Source organism: Tiliqua scincoides, chromosome 5, assembly GCF_035046505.1.
Source record: "Tiliqua scincoides isolate rTilSci1 chromosome 5, rTilSci1.hap2, whole genome shotgun sequence".
In the NCBI taxonomy this organism is placed as follows: Eukaryota; Metazoa; Chordata; class Lepidosauria; order Squamata; family Scincidae; genus Tiliqua; species Tiliqua scincoides.
The window spans coordinates 11,593,493-11,615,908 of record NC_089825.1 but is presented as its reverse complement, the minus strand read 5'-3'; the positions used below and the strand labels follow the sequence as shown (position 1 = coordinate 11,615,908).

Sequence of the window (22,416 nt, the reverse complement as noted above, 5' to 3'; positions counted from 1 at the left end):
CTAAGTTCCATCTCTAATTTATTTATTTAAATTTTATATTTAATTTTTTTTCCGGCCCTCCACGCCACGCCAGATATTTGATGCAACCCTCTGGTCAAAAAGTTTGGAGACCCCTGGTCTAGAAAGGTATATGTACGTATGATTGAGACATCCAAAATTATTCATGGGGTGGATGGAGTGGATCGAGGGGTGTCCTTTTGCCTCTTGCATAACACCAGAACCAGGGTACATCCACTAAAACCGAGTGGCGGAAGAGTTAGAACAGAAATGGAAAGGAAATGGTTCTTTACCTAGCGTGTGATTAATCTGTGGAACTCCTTGCCACAGGGTGTGGTGATTGCACCTGGCCTTGATGCCTTTAAAAGGGGATTGGAGAGATTTATGGAGGAAAACTCCATCACAGGTTACAAGGTATGAGAAGTAGTCTACTTCAGAATGCCAGGATGCAGGTATCTTGTTGTCTTGTGTGATCCCTGAGATATCTGATAAGGCACTGTGATACCCAGGAAGTTGGTCTAGATGGGCCTTTGACCTGGTCCTGGGGCTCTTCTTATGTTCTTATGTTCATACAAGAGAAGGACCGTAGACCAGTGATGGAGTAAGTGTTTTGCCTACAGAAGTTCCCAAGTTCAATTCCTGGGATATCCAAGTAGAAAAAGACCCTTGTTTGAATCCTTGGAGAACCACTGCCAGCTAGAGCAGACTATCTTAAACTAGATGACCCTGTAGTCTGACTCGCCAGCATATCTCTCTGTCTAAGGGTCATCTTCGGGAACTAACTTGACATGAACCCCAATTTAAGAGCCAAATAGACATAATATTTATCACGCCTCCTCCCCACCCTATCTCCACCCTCCGTCTGCCTCCCCCCTCCCCAGAACGCCTCCCCCCACCCCCCTCCCCACCCCCACTTGCTGTGCTGCAGCTCTGAAGTTCGTGTGACGGGCTCTCACCTGCTGGTAGCCTGGTGCCGGCATATTTGCAAGCTCAGAATCGAACTCTTAGTCATTAATATGTGTGTTTGCCCATTGGCATGTGAAGCAGCGCAAGGCTCTAGAATCCAACCAGTCTACAATCATGCTTCTTCCTGACAAATCAACACAACACAGTGATGTGCTCGTGCCTCAGGTTTCTGACCAGTCAGAAGTCCTCAGAGCACAGCGTTACCTCGGTTCACGCTTCCTTTAGAGGAGAGGTCACCGGAAGCTTCTGGAGCCTTTGTAATATTTGCTTGAATTACAAATGGATGGAGTAGGTAACACACTCCTGCAAGCTACATCAGCTGTCTGCGTATCTAAGCAGGTTCTGTCTTCCTGGTTTCCATCACAGATTCTGTCAGAACAAATCCTAACTCTCTGTATCTTCCAGAATCTCCAGCTCATGTTGCCCCTTCGTCTTACTGACTCAGAGAGTCGCTGCCTTCCCCCCACCGCCACCAAGACTTACTGGGGTTCAAACTCTCCCCAAGAGTATGAAAACCGCTGGTTTAAGGGTTTTCTTTATAGCACAAGGTGGCAGATCTGAGACAACATCAGGCAGTGTTCCAGCTCTCACCACTCTTGCCTAAGGCTTAGCCTCTCCAATCAGGTAGATGTATTTGAGGATCCTGATGGAAGCTTCTGTTCAAGATATTTTATGGATTCTTAATATTCGTTAACACTCTTTTGTCCATTCCAGGCAATTGGCTAAGCATTCCCGATCACTACACCCTCCCTCAAAAAGATGTTTGACCTCAGACGTTCTGAACTGGCTAACAGCTGCTCCTGCATGAGCGAATAAATGAGCAGGTTAACAAGGAAATTACAAGTCAGAACATGCAAGGTTACAAAGTCATTTTCCCATCATCCACACTGAGACCTTGTACACATCACAGATGTAAAACAGCAAGCAACAGCAAGTGGAGGGAGCCCTCGTCCCACAGCTCACGCAAGAGGTCAAACAGTTGGCTGTCACGCTGAAAGCAGTTGCATCAGGCCAGCAAAGGCTCCAGCAAGTCTCCGAAGGGCCAGAGATTCATTGAAGACTGGGGGCTCCCTGAGGTCCGGATTAGGAGTCCTCAAGGGCCGCAAGTGGCTCCAGGGCTGGGGTTTGGGCATCCCTGATCTAGTCCTGTGTCCCACAGTGGCCTACCAGATGCCTCGGGGAGCACATGATACCTGTATCTTGTTGCTGCTCCATTGCATCCCGCATTTAGAGAGGTTGCCTTTAAAACCTGGGGGTTGCATATTCTCATCTTCAACAAGGATGTGTGAATTGGCTCCAAGTACAACACGGAACAGGCTGGTCTGGAGCAATATTATTAAAATGGGAGGTGGCAGAAGTCAAAGTCTGTTTGGAAGACCTGAGTCACCCAAGCACGGAAGCATATCATTGCAGAGTATATAAACTGCTTCCTTCAAAAAGAGATGTCAGGTTTAGATACAGCATGGAAATGCAAACACTCTGTGGTCCTTGAGCTGCAAGGACTGTTATGCACATGCTTTATGTTGCCCACAGTCTCACGTAAATGCCCTTTCCCCCGTTCCAGGTGTGCTCTTGCGTCACAAATTCAAAAGCCGATACCCCGGCACTGAAAACAGGTTCTGGGATAGGACTAAATCCTGATAAGCCAAAGTTTCAGCCCTGCAAGAATATAAGAGCCCTTCTGGAGTGGGCCAAATATCCATCTAGTCCAGCATCCCACTTGCCATAATGGCCAACCAGATGCTGCTTGCCAGTGAAGGCAAGAATCCTCCCCCTGCTCTTGCTTCATAGGAGCTGGCATGCAGTGATAGACTGTCTCTGATAAGGGAGGCTCAATTTAGCAATTGGGCCAATAGCCACTGATAGGCTTCGCCTCCATGGGCTGGTCTAATTCCCCTTTAATACAATCTTAAAACCAAACTGCACAAGTATGGAAACGTGGGCTTCCAATACATGCTTCCACCTAGAAGCTCCTCCTTTTTCATAAAAAAAATGTCCATGTGGGATGGGAGGGCAATTCAGATTGGAACCAAAATAAACAGAGAAGTTCCTTCTTTCCCTGTACACTCTTTTTATCCTGAAAATCAGCCTGCTGAAGCATTGATTTGCCCCTGAAGTGACCATTTTGCTTCAGGAGCAATTTTCTGAGGGAACCCTCCCCTCCTTGCGCACCCTACTGCCACCCCCCCATAGATCCCCATGCAGCTGTTTTTAAGAAAAAATGAGGCACTTCTATCTGGAAACATATTTCAGCAGCATACATGGGTCATTTGTTCCTGAACTAGTGACCAACATCACACTTTCATTTTTGAAAGGCTTTCTCAGCTGTGCAAAGAGGGCAGAATCCATGTTGATTATCTGAATTATCTGAAAAGAAAAGAGAAGGAACTGTGATTCAGGAATGGGCTCTAAGCCTTTTGTCCGCTCCTGTCACACCAGGACGTTGACCGAATTCGATCTGGCCGTAATAGAGCAGATGGGCCTAACTTTAAAGGAAAGCAAAGAAAATGAGGACCCTCGAGGGATCAGCCATAACTGATATTCTATCTCTTATAGTCTCTGCTTCTTTCATTTGGGGCTTACATTAAATTATGATGCTTTCTCCACTTAGCAGTCCCTGTGCTGGCTTTGTGTTAAGAATGCCATCCTTGTCTCTAGGGATAGAAGTGCAATCACTGTATCTTAAGCTCTTTATTGATCCATCTTCATAGCACACTCAGTTATGTTATTATGTTATTTGGATCAATGCTACATTCTTTTGTGAAGGGAATTCTCAGAGCAACACAAAACTCAGTTCACAACAACTGCTACAGATGATTCTCTCCATTTAGCCAGGAGCTGATGCCGGCTCAACTCTTTTTCTCCCGCACAAGCGCACACACTCTGTCTATTCCCAGAGCCCTCTAAAGTACAGAGATGCAGCTGTTGTAGTGCTTGCTTCCATTTTGTTTCACAATACAGTAGTGTGTTTTGTTTTTTTAATGGCAGGAGTGTTTAAGTTTATGTAGGTGCAGGGAAGAAGGTCCCTGTGCCTTTCCACTGCCTGTTCCTTGACTCCCTTCTGTCCATTGCCCCAGGCATCAGGTATCAGAGCCAAGAAGGGAGAAAAGTGCCTCAAACAACATATTGCAGGGAAGAAAAGGGGGAGGGTTCAAAGCCCCTCCCCCGTATGCTTCTTTTCCAGTTAAGTAAAACACCCTCAGCCACTTGTCTTTATATATGAGCGGATGTTTTAATAATGGCCATATTAAATTTCGTTCTGATCTCAGCAAAAAGATTTGTGACTGCAGCTACAGAGCCCCCCTTTAGCTCCCACTCACTCCTGCATCCTCATCCAATCCAGCGTATCCGGACTGACTGGTCATTGCCAGATTTGGGTCTTCCACAGTAAGGTCTTTGCCTCACCTTGTCTTCTCGCAAAAGAGAGACAGATGGAGGCAAAGTTTGGCAGCGTGAAACCATGAGCACCAGGTCAGCAATGGCTGCCAAAACAAAAGAGGCAATGCATAGAGGAGTATGGAGTAACTTTCTTAAGGCTTTAAGCATCAGGTTGCATCTAATGTTGGTTTGACCCAGAGGTCAGCTCTAGGGAAGAAAGGCTTTAAGGGGGAAAACAAGACTACAAGAAGAAAGTTGGGCCATCTCAACTTCACTGAGCTAGTGAATGACTGTTCTGCCTGGAGAATTAAAGCCATCCCTTCCCTCTTCGCCCAACTACCCTCAAGTCCAGCAGCTGTCTAGAGCCTGTTGATGATAATAATTGCAGGCATTAACACTGTACAGCTTGGGTGGTCTCCCAACTGGCTGTGCTTTGAAATTATTTCAAAATGGGTGCGATTACGAGCTGCTGGATTTTCCCAGATATTCCATTGTTCTAGCGGTTTGTGTCAGGGTGATAATGCAATTACGGCGGTTAGAACTCGGGAGGCTTTGCAGAAGGTGGCACAGAAAAAAGAGAGCCACGGGAGTCCGCCCTCTCCTCGGGGGATCCTGGTGGCTCAGTGTTCCTGTCAAGCAGGGTAATGTGCCTGTAAATTTCACTCGACAGAAAATGCATCACAGCATCAAAAAGAACGACAAAACAAGCAAACCGTGGAAGAGTGACAGCCAAAGAGTTTTAGCAGCATGCAGTCTGTGCTAGAGAAGGGGGATTGTTCTCCGGCAAGATGACAAGCTCGTAGAAAGCAAGCCCAAGGAATTGTTGAAGACTGTCGAGTGTGCAGAAGGGAAATAAAAATAGTTTCGCCGTCTCTGCAGCTTGGAGGAATAACAGGATAGTGACCACCCCGAAAAAATAATGTTAATTCTGTTGCTGCATTCCCCTGAGTCAGACCATTGACCCAGCTATACACCAGAACCATAAGTAAAATTCCCAGGAATCAGGCCTACGAAATCTGAAGCCTACTTCAAATGTTACTTTCTCAGACCTGAGTATTCTGGGCATCCTCATGCCCAGCAATACTCAGGGAGCACAGCCAGGAAACGGCATGTGCATTTGACTTGTGAGAGGTAGGCCGAGCCTCTCTTTTGCTTTGGAGACATGCATGAGGAAGGCAGTGCTACTCATGAATGACAAGCAGATGTGCCAAGGAAGAGAACTGCCTCCCATTCCTGCCTTGTGGTCTATACAGTGTTCTCAAGAAGAGTATTAATTCTTTGACCAAAAGAAGAACCCAGATGACTGTAGGAAGTGACTTCGAGGGATTTCCTGAGGAAGAAACAACCGCATATATTTGTAATCTTCTTATATATGTGTAAGCACTGACTAAGGGCCTCTGAGCCTCTGACAGCCCACATGGCCGAATCCAAAGCCCTTTGTACTCCCCTTTATATGGAGCAGCTGTGTCGTGAGGCACTCAGCCAATTGACTCATGCCATCGCTGGCTTCCCCTGCCCTCCCCGTCTGCAAATAGGCTTCCTTGAGGTTCCTGTGATGATGACTCAGGAAACCCATTCATAGACATGAAGGACCAGAGAAGAAAATGGCCCACCCCCACTCGTGGTTAAAAGGTTAAAACATTAACCCTTCCCTGCCTCCTGGCTGGAACTTCCCTGCTGCTCACCCAGTCTGAATGATGGCCCCATGAGGTCTTTCACACTGCGAAAAAAGTAAGCTGGTACACCCAGACACAGACAGACCTGAGTTTGCATGCATGGGAACTGAGTGCCAAGTCAGTAGCCTCAGACTCAAGTTAGTGATAGGTGACTTGAGTATACACAAGTCAGCAAAAAACATGTGTTTTTGTGACTCTGACTCAAGTGAACTGGCTTGAGTTCCCATCCCTGGAAACATCAACCAACCATTATGGACTATTAACCTAACAAAAGCATTCTCAATCAGAAGGATTTCTGGTGCCCCAGGAGCACTGGAGTGCATTGGGAGATGTGCCTTTTAAAAAACCTTGCTTAGATATTCTAATCTAGGCAATAGAAAAGAGTCTTCACTAAGAAAACTATATTGGACAGAGGATACTGGATCGGCCAGGCTGAGCAAGTGAATTCTCATGCTCTCAGGGAGGAATGCCTAATTTAATGACTGAAGATAAGTCCCTTGCATAGATTGTTGTCAGCATAAACAGTTGAGTTAGGCAGCCAGAAAAAGATAAAGTAAGGCATTCAGTTGGGCTACAGAAAACATGATGGCCCAGGATAAACCCAAGGCTCCCTACATGATTTTCTGTTCTGTTTTGCAAATTCCTACAGCTTTATATCACACAAAGACAACACCTTACGGCAGAAGTCCCAATGCCCAGATGTTTCACACTTTTGAGCAGCGAAGATGTTCTGGGGGCAGCGCTACCTGTGTTTCACGTCTTTTGAATTTGAATGCTACAAGACTGCTGCTGGCTAAGTCGATTTCAGCACAGCTGACCCAAGGCAGTTTTGGACTATAAACAAGCTTAGCAAGAGCATGAAGAAACTGAGCAGACACTGAGACAGTAAAGACATCACTGAGGGCTTTTTACTTGGGCCCTGAGATTATAGCTGAGGTGCGTTCAGGAGCAAGCTTCAAGCGTGAGGATTCCTCCCCTGTTCTCTTCAGCATGACTGGATGTCAACAACTGGACAGAATTCCCACTTTTGTTTAAATCAGGGGTGTCCAAGGTTTTTGGCAGGAGGGCCACATCATCTCTCTGACACTGTGTCAGGGGCCGTGGAAAAAAGAATTAATTTACATTTAAAATTTGAATAAATTTGCATAAGTTTACGTAAATTAATATGCTAGAGGTAGAACCTATATGAATGAATGAAGGTCTTGCAATAGCTCAGGGCCTATAAAAGGCCTTGCACAAAGCAAGGCTGACCTTTCCTTTGCTGCTGTTACTGCATCACAGACGTGAAACAGTAAGCAGTGGAGGGAGCCCTCATCCCACAGCTCACGCAAGAGGTCAAACAGTCGCCCTCACGCTGAGAGCAGTTGTGTCAGGCCAGTGCGGGCTCCAACAAATCTCTGGAGGGCCAGAGGCTCATTGGAGACTGGGGGCTCCCTGAGGGCCGCATTGAGAGGCCCCAGCGTGAGCCGTCATAAAAGTGCTATAAAGTGTTTGATGGTAACTTGTGAGCAAGCAGTGCCCATGGGACAGCCTGTGCTGGACTACCAGCACTGCATTCATCCCCAAGGCCACCAATGGAGGTGAATTTTTCACCGAGAGGTGCAGGGGCTGAGTGGGGTTTGTGGGAAGGCATTCCAGAGGCAGGGAGGGGACATTCTGGGGTGGGAAAAGGCTGGAACAGGAAGCTGATCAGGCCTGGAAGGGATGGCAGAGGCCTCCTCCACCATCTCCTAACCCCCATCCCAAGCCTGGTGGTGTAACATTGGGCTGCTCAGACTTCCACCAGTTAAAAGGCTGGCAGAGATCCAAGTAGCCCGTAGGGCAGGCTGGGGTGTTACTCAGCATAAGGGGAAAAATATCCCCTTACCCCAAGAAGACCTCCAGCTGCCTCCTAGCCTGCACTGGAAACAGTACAAGCCGTGAAGCTTTGCTGCGCTAGCATAGGTTAGGATTGGGCACCCCGTTTCTCTGTTCAGTCATTCATACCAATATGTTTTTTCCAGTTCATCCCAGCTCAGTTAAATACTGTTAATAATAATGGTGTAGTGGTTTGGGAGGTGGACTTAGACCTGGATGATCCAGGTTCAAATCTCCCCTCAGCCACAAAGCTTCCTGGGTGGCCTTGGGCCAGTCACTTTCTCTCAGCCTCACCTACCTCACAGGGTTGTTGTGAGGACAAGAAGGAGGGGAGGAGCAGCTGTATAAACCGCTCTGAGCTCTTTGGAGGAAGGGCGGTATAAAAATGTGAATAAATAAAATAAATAAATAAATACATGTGTGGGGAGTCCAATATGTATTTTGCTTTCCAGACCGCAATGTCCTCCTCTTGTGACTGGTTGAATATTAGTTGGCTGAGAGGCCAAAAACAGAACGATCTGCAAAATTAGTTCAGGGTGCAGGAATTATGGCTGTGCAACTCCACACCGATGCACACATAAGGCATCGCATTTCACCATGATCTCTTGCAATATGTTTCCACCACGGTTCTTACAGCAAAAAAAAAAAAAAAAAGGTGGCGAATCCCAAGCTTCAAAACATTTCCTCTCAAATAGTTCTTCTGAGCCTGCCGTTGTAGTTCAGAAGTTAATGATTGAAGCTTGTATCTCTGCTTAAGTGGTAAGCCAAACCATGCTTTGGTGGAGATGCCATCATCTTGACAGGCTCTGTGTCATGTTCCCAATTCAGCCCAAGGAGAGTTTGTTCTTTGTTGATCGTGCAAAGTGGCCTATTAACTCCATCGGCAACTTGAACAATCCAGAGCAGGATTTATATTGTTTCTCCAGTTTAAGTCTGCACCCATAATTTAAGGAAGCTTGCCGTTAACGTTTCATTCATAAAATCATGATTATAGGCAGTGGCGTAGCTAAGGGGGTGCAGGGGTAGCAGTCGCACTGGGCAACAAGCTTTTGGGAGGCAACAAACTGAGCTTGACACTAGTGGTCAAAATTGTGAAAATCTTGGTATATACAAATAATATCATCCTGTTATATATCATTGGAAAGGTAATTTAATGCAGAATACAATGAAACAAACCCCATTGGGATATCTGCAGTCTATCAAAAGTTATGGTCAATTAACCAGAAAACAAAAACACAACGCCCTTAAGGAACAAAAAGTAGATTTCTATAACTCAAAACTGACCTATTAGACCTGTTGTTCTGAGAGCCAATGAGAGGTTATGATACAGCATGGAACCAATAAGGTGTTCATATTAGTCAGCTCTCATTTCCATGTATCATAATGCAGCTATTCCTGCTAACTGGTAAAGAGGCACTTTTTAAGTGGTGCTCCACTTATATTTGCTGGGAGAGAATAACCGTCCCTCTTCACCCTAGCACAGTGTTTCTAACCAATAAGGGGCACACTTTTTATTTATTTACCTAATTAAATTTGATTTTGTTGTGGGGGGGCTACAATATCTTCTTTGAGCCCAGGTAGCAGATAGATGCCTTCACTATTCCACTGGCTGGGAGGAGGTAGCAGATCAAAGTGGGTGGTGAACTGCTGGGGGAGGAAGCAAGTTTCCTTCCAATTTTCACTTTTTTAAAAAATGCGGGTGTGATGTCACTTCCAGTTGTGACATCACTTCCGGAGCATCATTTTGAGCTCTGCATCGGGCTACACATTCATTAGATATGCCACTGATTATAGGGTCTCTTGTAGATCGTATGCCTCTTCAAAGAAAATGAAAGGGGAAAGCCAACCTCTGTAGAATTTATAGCTTATATTCTCAGCCCACCACTTACTCTCAGTAGCTTAAAAGACGCCTTTCTGTCCTACTGATAGGTAAGAGGATTGTCTCCCCTTGTCCCCTTTTTCTTCCCATGCATAAAATGAATGCTGTCTGTATGTGGCTTCTGTACTCAATGCTGAAGATGAATTGGCTGGCAAAGAACCTCCAAATGTGCTGAATTTTGAAAGCTGCTGCCAAAGACCATGTCAGAATTCATCCCGGTTATATTTTTAACTCCTCATTATTCCATCTCTTAAAGACCATTTGTAGTAACAGCAAATATCAGCATTGTTATTTCCTGATTAGTAAAAGATGTTTGTGCCACTTTTCTACTGGCAACTGACATAAAATTATAAAACAAACCAGTGGCATAGCTAGAGGGGGTGCAAAGCACTAAGTTTAGCATGGAGCCTCACCGCTGCATGCAAGCGACCCCTTTCCCTCCCCTTCGGACCCATTCCAGGCAGGGGGAGCAAGACAGAGGTGTTTACCTCCCTGCATTCACCTCCATTTTGCTCCCACTGCCTGGAATGGCTTCAAAGGGTAGGGGCCCCTTGCACGCCAAGGTGAGGCTCCCTGCAAAACTTAGTGCTTTGCACCCCCTCTAACTATGCCACTAATGCAAACACTGATCAATTAGAAATCCAAAATCAAGACCCTAAAAAGCTATTATTGTGTGTGTTAATCAATGATGACTCTATTCTGCTAATATATTTTTATTCTAACCTCCTTTTGTTTGATGGCTTGGAACCCAACATTCATCGTGACATGGTGGTGACTATACAAACATCACCTATAACAAAATGCCATAGACTGCAAGCTCACCCCATAGGGAGAACAGAATGAGGTCTGATTTGGAATGTAACAAATGACCTGCAACCTCTCTCTGTGATCCTAGCAAGCGGCGAGAAGATGGTGAGCGATCAATCTTCGTGCGGTTAAAAGACGGAGGCTTCCGGCTAAAAGAGAACATTCTGTTCCATCTGTACGTGAGCACTTCGCCCTGTGGAGATGCACGCCTCAACTCCCCCTATGAAATCACAACTGACTGTAAGAGCTGTTCTTCCTTAGTTTGATTTTATTTTGCCTCTATTCATGTTTTAATTCTGTGTTTCTTCATCAGGAGATAAACTCACTATGGAAATCTTGCTGTGTGTACCTCTGTGTATGAAGACACAACACTGTCTTCACTGTGGTTAAGCCATTTCTACCCAACGTTGCATATGCACAACAGGGACCAAATGTGCACACCTGTGGGCCAGGCAAAAATGGGTTAAGGAATTTGGGAACCAGCCTCAGGAACATATAATAATAATAATAACTAGTATTTATATACTGCCTTTCTGGTCATTGGATTACTCCTCTGACTTTATTCCAGGCGGTTTACATAGGCAGGCGTTTCTAAATCCCTTAAGGGGATTTTTACAATCATAGAGGGTCTGAATGGATCTTCCTGGTTTGGTCTCACTTCTGGCCTCCAGTTCTCCCACACAGGCTGACAAGCAGCTCCATCTCTCACATGGAGGGCAGCCAAGACGCTTCTTGCTCACACCAAGAGCAAGTGGAATCACTCAGTTCGGCTTGTCAGCTGCTTCAAGGTCTCGCCACTCTCAGCCGTTCAGGGAGCTGCCAGTGTCCTCGAACTGGTGACCTTTTGATGTTATCTTCGGGCTAACGGAGGCTCTTCCCTCTAGACCAGACCTCCTGCCAGGAGGTTTTGCAGGGAACATATGCTCCCTCATAACACAACCTTCTTAGCCACTCTAACCATGGTTAAGCTGCTGGTCAACTCCAACACACTGAAGTTTAATCAGGATTTGAAACCACAGTCTGAAGTAGGTTTCAGATCTGGAGTTAAGGGTGACCCAGGGGAACTAAAGGAATTTGCTATATAAAAGAGAGGCCATCCTCTCTTTATATTTGTCCTAAAATTTGTCCTAAAAATAGCTAAACATTTTCCTTCTGCTCTCACTGTGATGGAAAATTTCTGCAAATTTAGGTTTGCTATATAGTTCTCTTCCCCCCCCCCCCGTTACCCATTCATGACTGTAAAACCAAGATGAATGTTGTTTCCATTCTCATGCAACAAAGGAGCTATCCCAGAGCCAGCATAAACCATCAAACATTCATGATGAGCCTCTAAAGATGCATTAACATTTTAAACGGGCGGCATCTTGTCTTGCAACTTCTGCTTTCGCATGGCGACTGCGATAAGCTTTTCTCCAAGTGAGGAGAGAGGAGAAGCAGTTCCTCAAATCTCCTTCCAGACATTTCTAGTGTTATCCTCCGCAAATACCCTCAGGGAGGACACAACTTGCTCCCATTCCCCCATGTTTCATTACTGTAAGAGAGATGGTAGAGTTTGCAGCACTCTGACATGGCTATCTTGAAAGCAGGTAGAGTTGGTGACAGTTAAGGAGTGGTGTCCAAGGCTGCCATTAGGTGGTTGTAATTTGGGGCTTCCTGCTGTGGCCAATGAAGAAAGATTCAGTTCATCTCTCCTGTGCGCTCTCTCTCTCTCTCTCTCTCTCTCTCTCTCTCTCTCTCTCTCTCTCTCTCTCTCTCTGTGGGGCACAGTCCTCTCCTCTCCTTCCACAGAAATCTAGGAAAAGACCACTGAGCACAGAAATATGTCTTTAGGGCAAGGATGTGAATATTCAGAAGGAAGTCCTGCTTCATGCAATAGGTAATTAATATATAGGATTTGTTGCCACAAGTTGTGGTGATAATCACTGGTGTATATGGTTTTATAGGAGCAGTTCTCAGACTGTGAGGCATAGCTCCATGGGGTGGTGCAGCAATTGTTCTGGGGAGTGGGGCAGAAGGAGGGCAGGACCAGCAGAGCTCTGCCCCACTGGTTCCAGAATGAAACATCAGGCTCCATGTGTGGCGCAACATGGAGGCCACACAGAGGCCTTCTGGCGCAACACAGGGCCTCTCAACTCTGCACTGGCAAAATAGCGAGCGCAGACATGAGTAGTCCCATTGCAGGGCTTGGGCCCTTCCCGAGGAGACTCTTGAGGCTGCCTGGTATGCATAGGATGCAGCAGCAGCCATTTTGGTGCCACTGCTACTCTGGGCACCGGGCAGCTTCTGACTGGGCAGTAAGTGAGTAAGTAAGTATGAGACTGGGGACCCACCGTTGATCCCCCCAGGACCCTATGTGCCCACCCCCACCTGTCATCACTCACCCCACACCCCCTTTACACCCTTCCAGAACTCACTGTTCACTGTTCAGTATTCTTGATAGAGAGAACAGAAAAAGTTACCATGAAGGCTGGCACCACTGAAAGCCATTTTAGCACAATTGCTAAAAACCTGAGCATGACTGGGACACAGTTTCCTGATACCTGAAGGGGTACATCAGATGCCTCCCCCTTTACCTGGTGGTGCTCTAGTCCAGCGATCTTCAGCCTTTTTCATTTCCCTAAGTTGCTGTGACCCCTCAACTGAGGCAGGCTTCACGACCCCCTTGGGGTCCCAACCCCAAAGTTGAAGAACTCTGCTGTAAAGCACTAAATGAATTGATGGTTCATTCTTCTGAAGAAGAAGAAGACGAAGCAGCGGCAGCTCTAATTGTATTTTTGAGGCTTTTCAAATTCCTGAAAAGACAAGAGTTTTGTGCAAGACTTTTTCCAAGGAAAAAAACATACAGAAGACCCATATTAGCAATGAGAGCACACTGCAGATTAGCCAAAGGACTACTTCTGTGAGCTGTCAAGCAGCCCATAAGCTAGTCCCAGAGTCTACTTATAGCTGCTTCTGCTTCCTTTCTTCTGGGGGAGGGGGGAGCCTGGAATTTGGGGCCAAAACACGTCATGCGCTTTCTTTTCCTCAAAATGGAGCCACGGGGATCAGAGGTATCTGGGAAGTTAACCCTTTGCCCCTATGCCTATTCCCAACTTGAATTTGCTCTCAGAGCTCCTGTTTACCCCATTAAGGAAAACTGCAGTGTTTTCTTACATGGACTATACCATCAGTTACCAAAAGGCTGGTGCAACTACCCCCACTCCCCGCATCCACAGACCAACATTTCCCTAATTGTACTGTACCTTTATTTAGATTTTAATTGTAAGCCACTTTGGAGCCAATTTTGGGCCCAATACTATCCAATTTTCCAAGGCTGGTGCAGCCGTGTCAATAGGGTGTGCACTGTATCTTGCAGCTGGGGGGGAAAGTCACAGAGGCCTCCTCAAGGTATGGGGACATTTGTTCCCTTACTTCAGGGCTGCATTGCAGCTGCACCGGTGCTGGAAAGTTGAATAGGATTGGGCCCTCAGGTTGAAAAGTGGAATAGGAATATAAACCAGTCTGTGAGTTAAATATCTGAACTTCAGCCTGCTCACAAGTTTTGGGGGCGAGGGGGCATGAGCCGTTCTCTTTGCGGTCAGTGCATCTGTCTTCCCTGGATGACATCTCTGCTGTCCCTAGACAGATTGGCAAATAAGCAAGCAAGTCTGGTCTGCCCTGGGGCTGACTCGCCTCTCTTCCCCTTGGGCTGTTTTTCTATCTTTTGCTAACTCGTCGCATTGCCTTGTGCCATTGACTCCTTGATAGCCCAGCTCCTGATTCATCCCACAGTCCCGTTAGGTCTGCAACGCACCATTGCATCTTCTCCGCACGCCGCCTTCCTCCTGCTTGTCTATTAACCTACAACTGTGCCAGGGCTGTGATGCAGGCATACGCGGTAGTGCTTCCATCTCAACAGGATCCACATGCAACCTCAACAACTGGGTCATTGGGTTGGTAGGTAATCGAGGGGTGAGGGGCAGAGTCCTCTCCTCCCTCTCCGCAGAAATCTAGGAAAAGACCACTGAACACAGAAATTTGTCTTTAGGGGAAACATGCAAATAGAGTCATGTCTGGTGTAGACTCAGTGGCACAGAAAGCAGGGCTCCAAGCATTAATTGCTTTCATTTGCAGACTTATCCACAAACATGTGGTTGATTGGAGAGGGAACAGTTTTTATTTAAAGAAATGTGCATATCACCAAAACCTCAACATAGGCTGAAAATATAGTTGATGCTTATTTATGTGGATTCATTTAAGCTGGTGCCTGTAACTGTACGTGTCAAAACACTGGAGTTACCCAAACTGGATTCACTGATTCTGCTTGGTAACTAACTATTGCTGGCTTTGTGCAGTTCCCAAGACACAGTAAGAACGACATTTGCCAGACAAATAGTGCCATGCCCTAAAAAATGTGCAGAATTGTTTTTAAACTTGAATTTTGGCTTGGTCGCTGTGGTGATTTCCTGACACAGGAGTAAGAGAACAAAGGAGTCCTAATTTCCTTTATGTAGCAGCAACTGTTACCCTGCACATCCCTGATCTTGGAAGCTAAGCAAGGTCAGGCCTGGTTAGTACTTGGATGGGAGACCACTTGGGAATACCGGGTGCTGTAGGCTCTTTCGAGACTGAAGGTTGCCAACCAGGACTCTGAGGGCCCAATCCTTTCCAACTTTCCAGCACTGGTGCAGCCGCAATGCAGCCCCAAGGTAAGGGGACAAATGTTCCCATACCTTGGAGGAGGCCTCTGTGATTGCCTCCATGCCACAGGATGCAGTGCACACCCCATTGCCACAGCTGCACCAGTACTGGAGAATTGGATAGGATTTGGCCCTGAGCCAGTTCACAAATATTGTTTTCAGTGCTAATGTGTGAGAATTGGGGTATACGCTCAAATGAATTAGAATCAGTAGCAGTTCTTACTGTATAGTAGAAAACATGCAATCTTTCCACATGCCAGCAGTCCGACAAACACACTGGACAATGCACTGCAATTACATTAGGACCACACTAGGCCCTTCGGAGGCCACTTCTGGTCTACATCCTTAACTTCTGATCACATCCAGGAGGTGTTCTGAGGTGTGAGAAGACGTATGGAATGGAGGCGCTCTGAGATACAGGCTTGGCATCTGCACATAGTGGAATCTGTGGGTTTCAGATTCATTCATTCATTCATTCATTCATTCAGGCCATGAATACTGAGGGCCTACTGTAGTCACAGAGACCTAGACGTGATTCTAGAAATTATTCAGTAAGACTTGTTTTTTGAAGAGCAGCAAAAAGTGTATTAGCTAACAAAACATTTTATAGCTAACACCAGAAAAGCCAATGCTTCACTTACTGGATCATGGCCATTAAGGACGGCCTGGATGCTAGGAAAATAATTGTTCTGTTACCCTGCACATTCCTGATCTTGTCTGATCTTGGAAGCTAAGCAGGGTCAGGCCTGGTTAGTACTTGGATGGGAGACCGCCTGGGAATACCGGGTGCTGTAGGCTTATACCATAGTCTTTCGAGACTGAAGGTTGCCAACCATGAATAAAAATATTGTTGCATTCTGTTCTACCTTTGTGTTCCACAAAGTTCTCTTGAAGAGCAAATGCAAAATGGAAGGTAATCCTTTCAAGACCTCTTAAGCACTTGTTTTTCTGTCAGGTGCCGGTAGCCCTATGGGGCCTGCAGCACTTCCAAAATGGTGGCACTGAAGTGCTAATTTTAGATGAGCGACGCAATTAGTAATTAAAAATAATACTCTTGAAACCTTCAAGCTGCACTTCCTTTGATTGGTATCTCCAGGCAAGCCACCTGTACAGAATCTTAATTCCTCTGATTAATTTTTTGTGATTTCTGTTCCAGACATTCTGATAAAATCCTATCCTTTTTTTGGATCTGAATTCTATCACTACAGAGTTCAACCAATTGGGGCGGGGGGGGGGACTCTGCTTCTGAATATGTCAGCTTTTATTCTTTCAGCCCTCAGGGGCGATTGTGATGGAAATTGGCAACTGTTTTCTGTTTTTCACTGGGGGGGGGGGGGGAGCAAATGGAATCAAGATTCATGGACACTGAAAGCCTGCCTAACTTGCTTTTGTAAAACTACTTGGGAAATGCGGATAGGTTTCTAACAGTCCAATCCTGTTGGCCACCACTGTGGCCACCTATTGGCCACCACTGTTCTGGTAGCAGAACAAAATTTATTTTTACAGAGTTGTAAAATGCATTCCATTAGTGCGCAGAGCTGCACGCTTCCAGGCCACCATCAGAGTGGATGGAGCAGAGCCATGAGGAAGGCCCACCAATTCAGAGGGGTTGGGTGGAATGGGGCAAGGGCTGGGGGCATGACAGAGGCGGGAGGAGATGGCACTCAGCATAGGTGACCCTCCAATTGCAGCTGGCATGCCATCTTTTCCTCCTTGGACTTGCCCCAGTGAAAGAGCTGATGTGGGTCCAAGGAGACCTATTGGCAGTTGGGAGGTTTACGGAATAGTAAGGGAAAATATTTTCCTTTTCCCCTCCCAAGCCTCTCGATTCCCCCCCCCAAACACACACACCCCATAGCATACAGAGTGAGCCATTTCAGCATAGCTGCATGTTATGATGGAGGAAAGGATAGGGCTGGACTGAAACGAAGGTTAGTGCAGGCATATAGGGCTATAATTACAAGAGGCATCTCCCTATACATCTGTTGTTGCATGACTACACACAATGCCATTTTTGAGTGCACAGGAATCCAGTTTTTAAATCAGTTGAAGACCAAGCCAAAACTTGGAATCACACACGCATTTCAATGTTTGTGTGATTTTTGTGCCATCGGGCAGCCGAATCCTAACTAAATCCCCACACTGTGACCTAGAGACACTGGTACAGTTTTTATCCTATTCTATTGGATTTCTAATCATGATTGCGCACCACTTCGACAGCTTCTTTGAGTTATAAAGGAGCATGGCCATTTTAGTGCAAATATAATATCCCTTCATCTCTCAGGGTATCACAAGTTTCTTTGTAGCTGTTGTTGTTTGGCTACAGTCAACTAACAAGGCTACAATCTCCTGGAACCTATTCCCTGCTGCAGTAACAGCAATCCTAAAAATAGCCTCCCCAAATAAACAAGCGTGCCCCTAAGTTGAAACCCTACACATTAAAATTTGCCTTTGCCAATTAATCAACAAAAGGCTTTGTTGAAATCTACCTACAAGTTATAGATTCATTTGACATCAGGAGGATTGCAGAGTTTCATTGCCATTTTTTAAAAATCTTTTGTTTCCAAGCCCTCTTACACCACTCAGTAAACTAAAGCAAAGAACTGAGAGGCCAGCATAAAAGGGGGGGGGCAAGACAGCTTCCCACCCTCACCCCTCCCTGGAAGGAGGGGGAGAGGTAACATCCAGTGAAGCAAAAAAATAGAAAATGAACTTCAGAGGCAGCCACATGTGAATTTCAGACAGGTTTTTACTCATATGATTTAATCACCATTCATTTCTAGCTTTTAAAAAAAAAAGGCGGGGGAGTAAAGAATTCTTAATTTGTTTTTTACTCTTAAAAAAATCTATTATCATTGCAAAAAGGTGGAGTGGCTGCAAGAATAATTGACCTTGCCATATGTTTCATTGTGGTGTTATTTTTTTCTTAAAGGGTGGGGGGCTTACAGCTATACATTCAAAATAGAAAATTGATCCTAATAATTCCACCCTTCCTTCTTCTCTTTCTCTGATGCTCTGAGGAGTGATTTACACATCTAATGTCTAGTCAGGCACACATCATAAACCCACTCCAAATGATTTTTAAATTGGCTCTCTTGAATGCCGGGGTCGGGTTGACATCTTGTTCCGGATGAAGTAGCATCACTGGCTGGCTTCTCTCTACCATCCCTTGCTTCCTCTCCCTCCCCTCTGCAATTAGCGAAGATAATCACGGGGAGAATAAGTGATGCAAAAATCAGAAGCAGCCACTGAAGTTTGGATCAGACCAAAGAGGAAAGCAGCAGTAGGCTGGAGCTTGTGGCTTACTACTGGTTGCATAAATAGAACTTGAAGTCACGTCTTGTGCAGCAGGCCAAAAGAACAGTATTTTTGAGCTGGCACAATAAGGACTGCCCCCCTTTTAATCAAGCATTTGTCGGACAACCAAACACATTACAGTTGGACTTTGGTATCCATGGAGCATCTGTTCTCCTATTCCCCGGTGGATACTGAAACCCAGGATAAGCAAGTCCAAGGGTTGGTCCAAAAGGACTTCAGGAAGCAACTGGGGGTGTTCTCCTGTCACATCCAGAGGTGTTCTGAGGCCTGGAGAGGCCACACATGGCCTCTGAGTTCTTTAGAAATGCCCTGGGAGGTGTTAGAAAGGCATTTCACATTTTTACAAAAACTCAAAATGCCTTTCTGACACCTTGGGGATCTTTCAGAGGTCTGCAGAGGCCACATATGCATGAGACCCTCCACTATGGGTTTGGAATCCATGGAGAGACCCATGGAAGAACAGGGTGGACCTGTATATGGAAGATCCATGTTTTTTGTTTTTTTTTAATTAAATGTGCGACTGGATTTGGGCTACCAATTTCTTTCAAGCAGCCTAAAGAGTTTTAGACTGTAATTCTATACACCAGGGATTTTCAACCTTTTTCATCTTGCGGCACACTGGCAAGGCACTAAAATGGTCAAGGCACACCATCAGCTTTTTGACAATTGACAAGGCACACTGTGCTGTCAGTGGGGGCTCACATCCCCTAATGGTCCTATTGATAAATGACCCACACCCAAATTTCCACGGCACACCTGGGAACCATTCACGGCACACCAGTGTGCCACGGCACAGTGGTTGAAAATGGCTGCTATACACACTCCCCTGGGAGTAAGCTCAACTTGTTGGAACTTATTTCTGAGTGAAATGCACCTTTGTCCTGCAGGGCAAAAATATGGATCTAGGGTTCAGTATTTCACAAAATGAAATGTTGGGGGATCCAATCACGGTTCTGAGACTTAGAACATATAACTTGCCAAAGACTTTCTAAGGAATTTGTGGTTGGGTGGAGATTTCTGTCTAATTCAGCTTCTCTGGTTTAATTCCAACACTGGAAACCTACAGTGGTTTTCAGAGTGGTGCGTGTTCATTCAGAACAAGAAAGATTAAACCGGACAGGCTTCAATTCAAGCAGGATAACATATAGCAAATCTCCTATTCATATGTCCCCAAGGATAGCATAGGGAGATGACCATGCCCAAAAAGCCTTAAGACATCTTATGTTCGCACCAGATCATTCATTGCTATACGTTCACAATGCTGGTTTCTCACTGGGTATGGTTGAGGAGTGAACAGTTATATTTCTTCCAGAGCGGGCCCATCCATGAGGCCAGCTGAAGATGTTGCCTCAGGTAGCAGGTTGTTGGGGGATGTCATCTTTAAAAGGGGATTGTCATCTTTAAAAGGGGATTGGACAAGTTTCTGGAGGAAAAACCCATTACGGGGTACAAGCCATGATGTGTATGTGCAACCTCCTGATTTAGAAATGGGCTATGTCAGAATGCCAGATGCAAGGGAGGGCACCAGGACGAGGTCTCTTGTTATCTGGTGTGCTCCCTGGGGCCGCTGTGAGATACAGGAAGTTGGACTAGATGGGTCTATAGCCTGATCCAGTGGGGCTGTTCTTATGTTCTTATGATGCCCATCTCTGCCTTCCTATTTGCCTCCATTGCTTCTTCACCTTCCACTCCCTGGATTGGAAAAGGAGGTGGACAAAGAGGAAGTGGAAATGTGGAAGGAAGGAGAATGCTGAGCCATAACATTGGGGAGTGGGAGGACCAAAGGTTGGCATATCATCAGGTAACGGGGGCAGCAGTTGACATGCTATCTCAGGAAGTCTTGGGCTACCCTTGATTTTATTCTGCAGGCTTTATTCTCTCCAACTTCATGGCCCAGAGTGTGAATCCTCTGCATAATTGCGTGAAGGCCTGTGTGGATACCTGTGCAGGTGACCAATGTTCATGGGAAGTAACATGTGAATCTGTTATACATACTGCCTGACTGATTTTCTTGAGCTACCCAGACCTGTTTGCTCTGCACACACCTGAATGTCATGCCCAGCAATCACTCTTGCAGTCCGTTTACGGGTGACACGTGGTGGTCTGCTTCATACGGGGTTTATCTTCATAGGAGCTGGAATGAGAAAAGCCTTAATTTAGAGCAGGAGGTTGTATTTGATGATCTTCTGATCCTTGTTAGCCCAAATAATCTTTTATGTGAGTGAATGAATGTGAACTATAAAAGTCTGTCTCAGATATTCCTGAATCTGCCAAGAGTACGAGTGAAGTTTGCAGAAAGCCTGAAAAGAGCACAGGCTCTTATTTGGGTCTCAATCAGTTTGCATTTGGTAATTATAGCTGTCAGTGCACCTTGCTCAGTCTTTGATCCTTGTCAGCTAACATTTACTTAGTATAATCAAAGTCATGTAAATTACAGCATATTCACCCTGTCCTGGAATTACTGGTATTTTCAGGTAGTGCCTTCTCTCTTTCTCTTTCTCTCCCTTCTTCCATTTCTCCTTTTTTACGCCTTGAAAGGAAGAGCTTTGGTTGGCAATTTGTGGACTTCAGATCTGAAAATCAAAGAGTAGGCCAGTCAGGGTTGGAGGAGGAGAAGAATAGCTTAAAAGTCTGTGCTGGGAAGGATGAAAAAAGGACAAAATTGGACCAGATAATGGCACCTCCGAAAGTTGTTCCAAAGGGCACCTCTGCCTGAGATAAGGGGCACTAGTTCAGCACTTCTAGTACTCACCATCCAGCAGCATGCAAGATGTTTCTGTCGTGGATAACATGGAACTGAGTTGGGCCTCCCCCCTCCTCCTGTTACATCAGGGGTGCTCAAACTTTCAACTTTAGGGATGCTGGACCTTTAACAAGTGTATAGAAGAGAGAATTTCAGCAGGTGTAGCTTGTCATCTGTGGGATGACAAGTTGCACCTGCTGCAATTCTCTCTTCTATAAACTTGTTAAAGGTCCAGCATCCCTAAAGTTGAAAGTTTGAGCACCCCTGTGTTACATCCTCTCCAAAGAGTGAGTGGGAATGTGGGAAGAAGGATGCTGGGGATGCTATGCTTTGAAGCAGGATGCCTTTTCTGTAAAATCCGGGGTGCTTTGAAATGGAAAAGTACTTCTTGAAGTCCAGCCTTTAAGAGCCTTCTTGTAAGAGAAGTGTGGAATTGTTTGAAGTAAAATGGAGAAGTCAGAGGTCTGTCCAGCCAGAAGAATAAAACTGACAAAGTAGATACAGTGGGAAAGTTACTACTGGGAACTAAAAAAGAGTAATCCTCAGGTGGACTGTTACCTGATGAGCTCAGGGGCTACAAGGACAGGGACCGGGTGCTGTCAATTTGGAGTTAGGCCAGGCAATGAATAGACTGATCATGACTCAGCAGAATTAAGAGTATTTGATGGGACCGCACCAACAAGGGCTTTAGCTATTTAAAGCTATAGACACACCTCATCTTTTGTAAGATGTAACTGTAGAAGTGTGTTTTATGGGATGCTCTGGCCGTTTGAGCACCAACCCTGTGCATTGGGACTCTGAGAATGTAACTGTAGTTAGTAACTAGTTATGTTGTTTTCTGCTGCCTTTAAAAAGTATGTATCTCATTCATTGTTTTGGAACCCTCCTTTTAGAGGCCCAGTTTGTGTGGGGGGGGGGAGGGATTTCCCCTTACTTACTAACATGGGAAAGCTTTAAGCCATTTCTGCCCAATGTTGTATATATGCAACAGGGGATCAAAAGTGTACACCTGCGGGCTGGGCAGAAATGGGTTAATGAACTTTTTAAGCAAGTTACTGGAGTGTGTGCTTATTGGTTGACTAGAGGGAACTGTGGTACGCTGATGGAATCTTGGAA

General features: G+C 45.7%; 1 protein-coding gene and 1 pseudogene across 2 annotated transcripts in view; both read left to right on the top strand.

The window, feature by feature from the left end:
* Positions 1–22,416, top strand: part of ADARB2 (adenosine deaminase RNA specific B2 (inactive)) — a 132,271-nt gene that overhangs the window by 83,886 nt on the left and 25,969 nt on the right. For both annotated transcript variants that reach the window (XM_066628650.1, XM_066628649.1), the window contains exon 5: positions 10,649–10,800. In XM_066628650.1, coding sequence (XP_066484747.1) covers positions 10,649–10,800 — 152 coding nt within the window. The remainder of the gene's footprint in view (positions 1–10,648; positions 10,801–22,416) is intronic.
* Positions 15,919–16,037, top strand: LOC136654634 (5S ribosomal RNA; annotated as a pseudogene).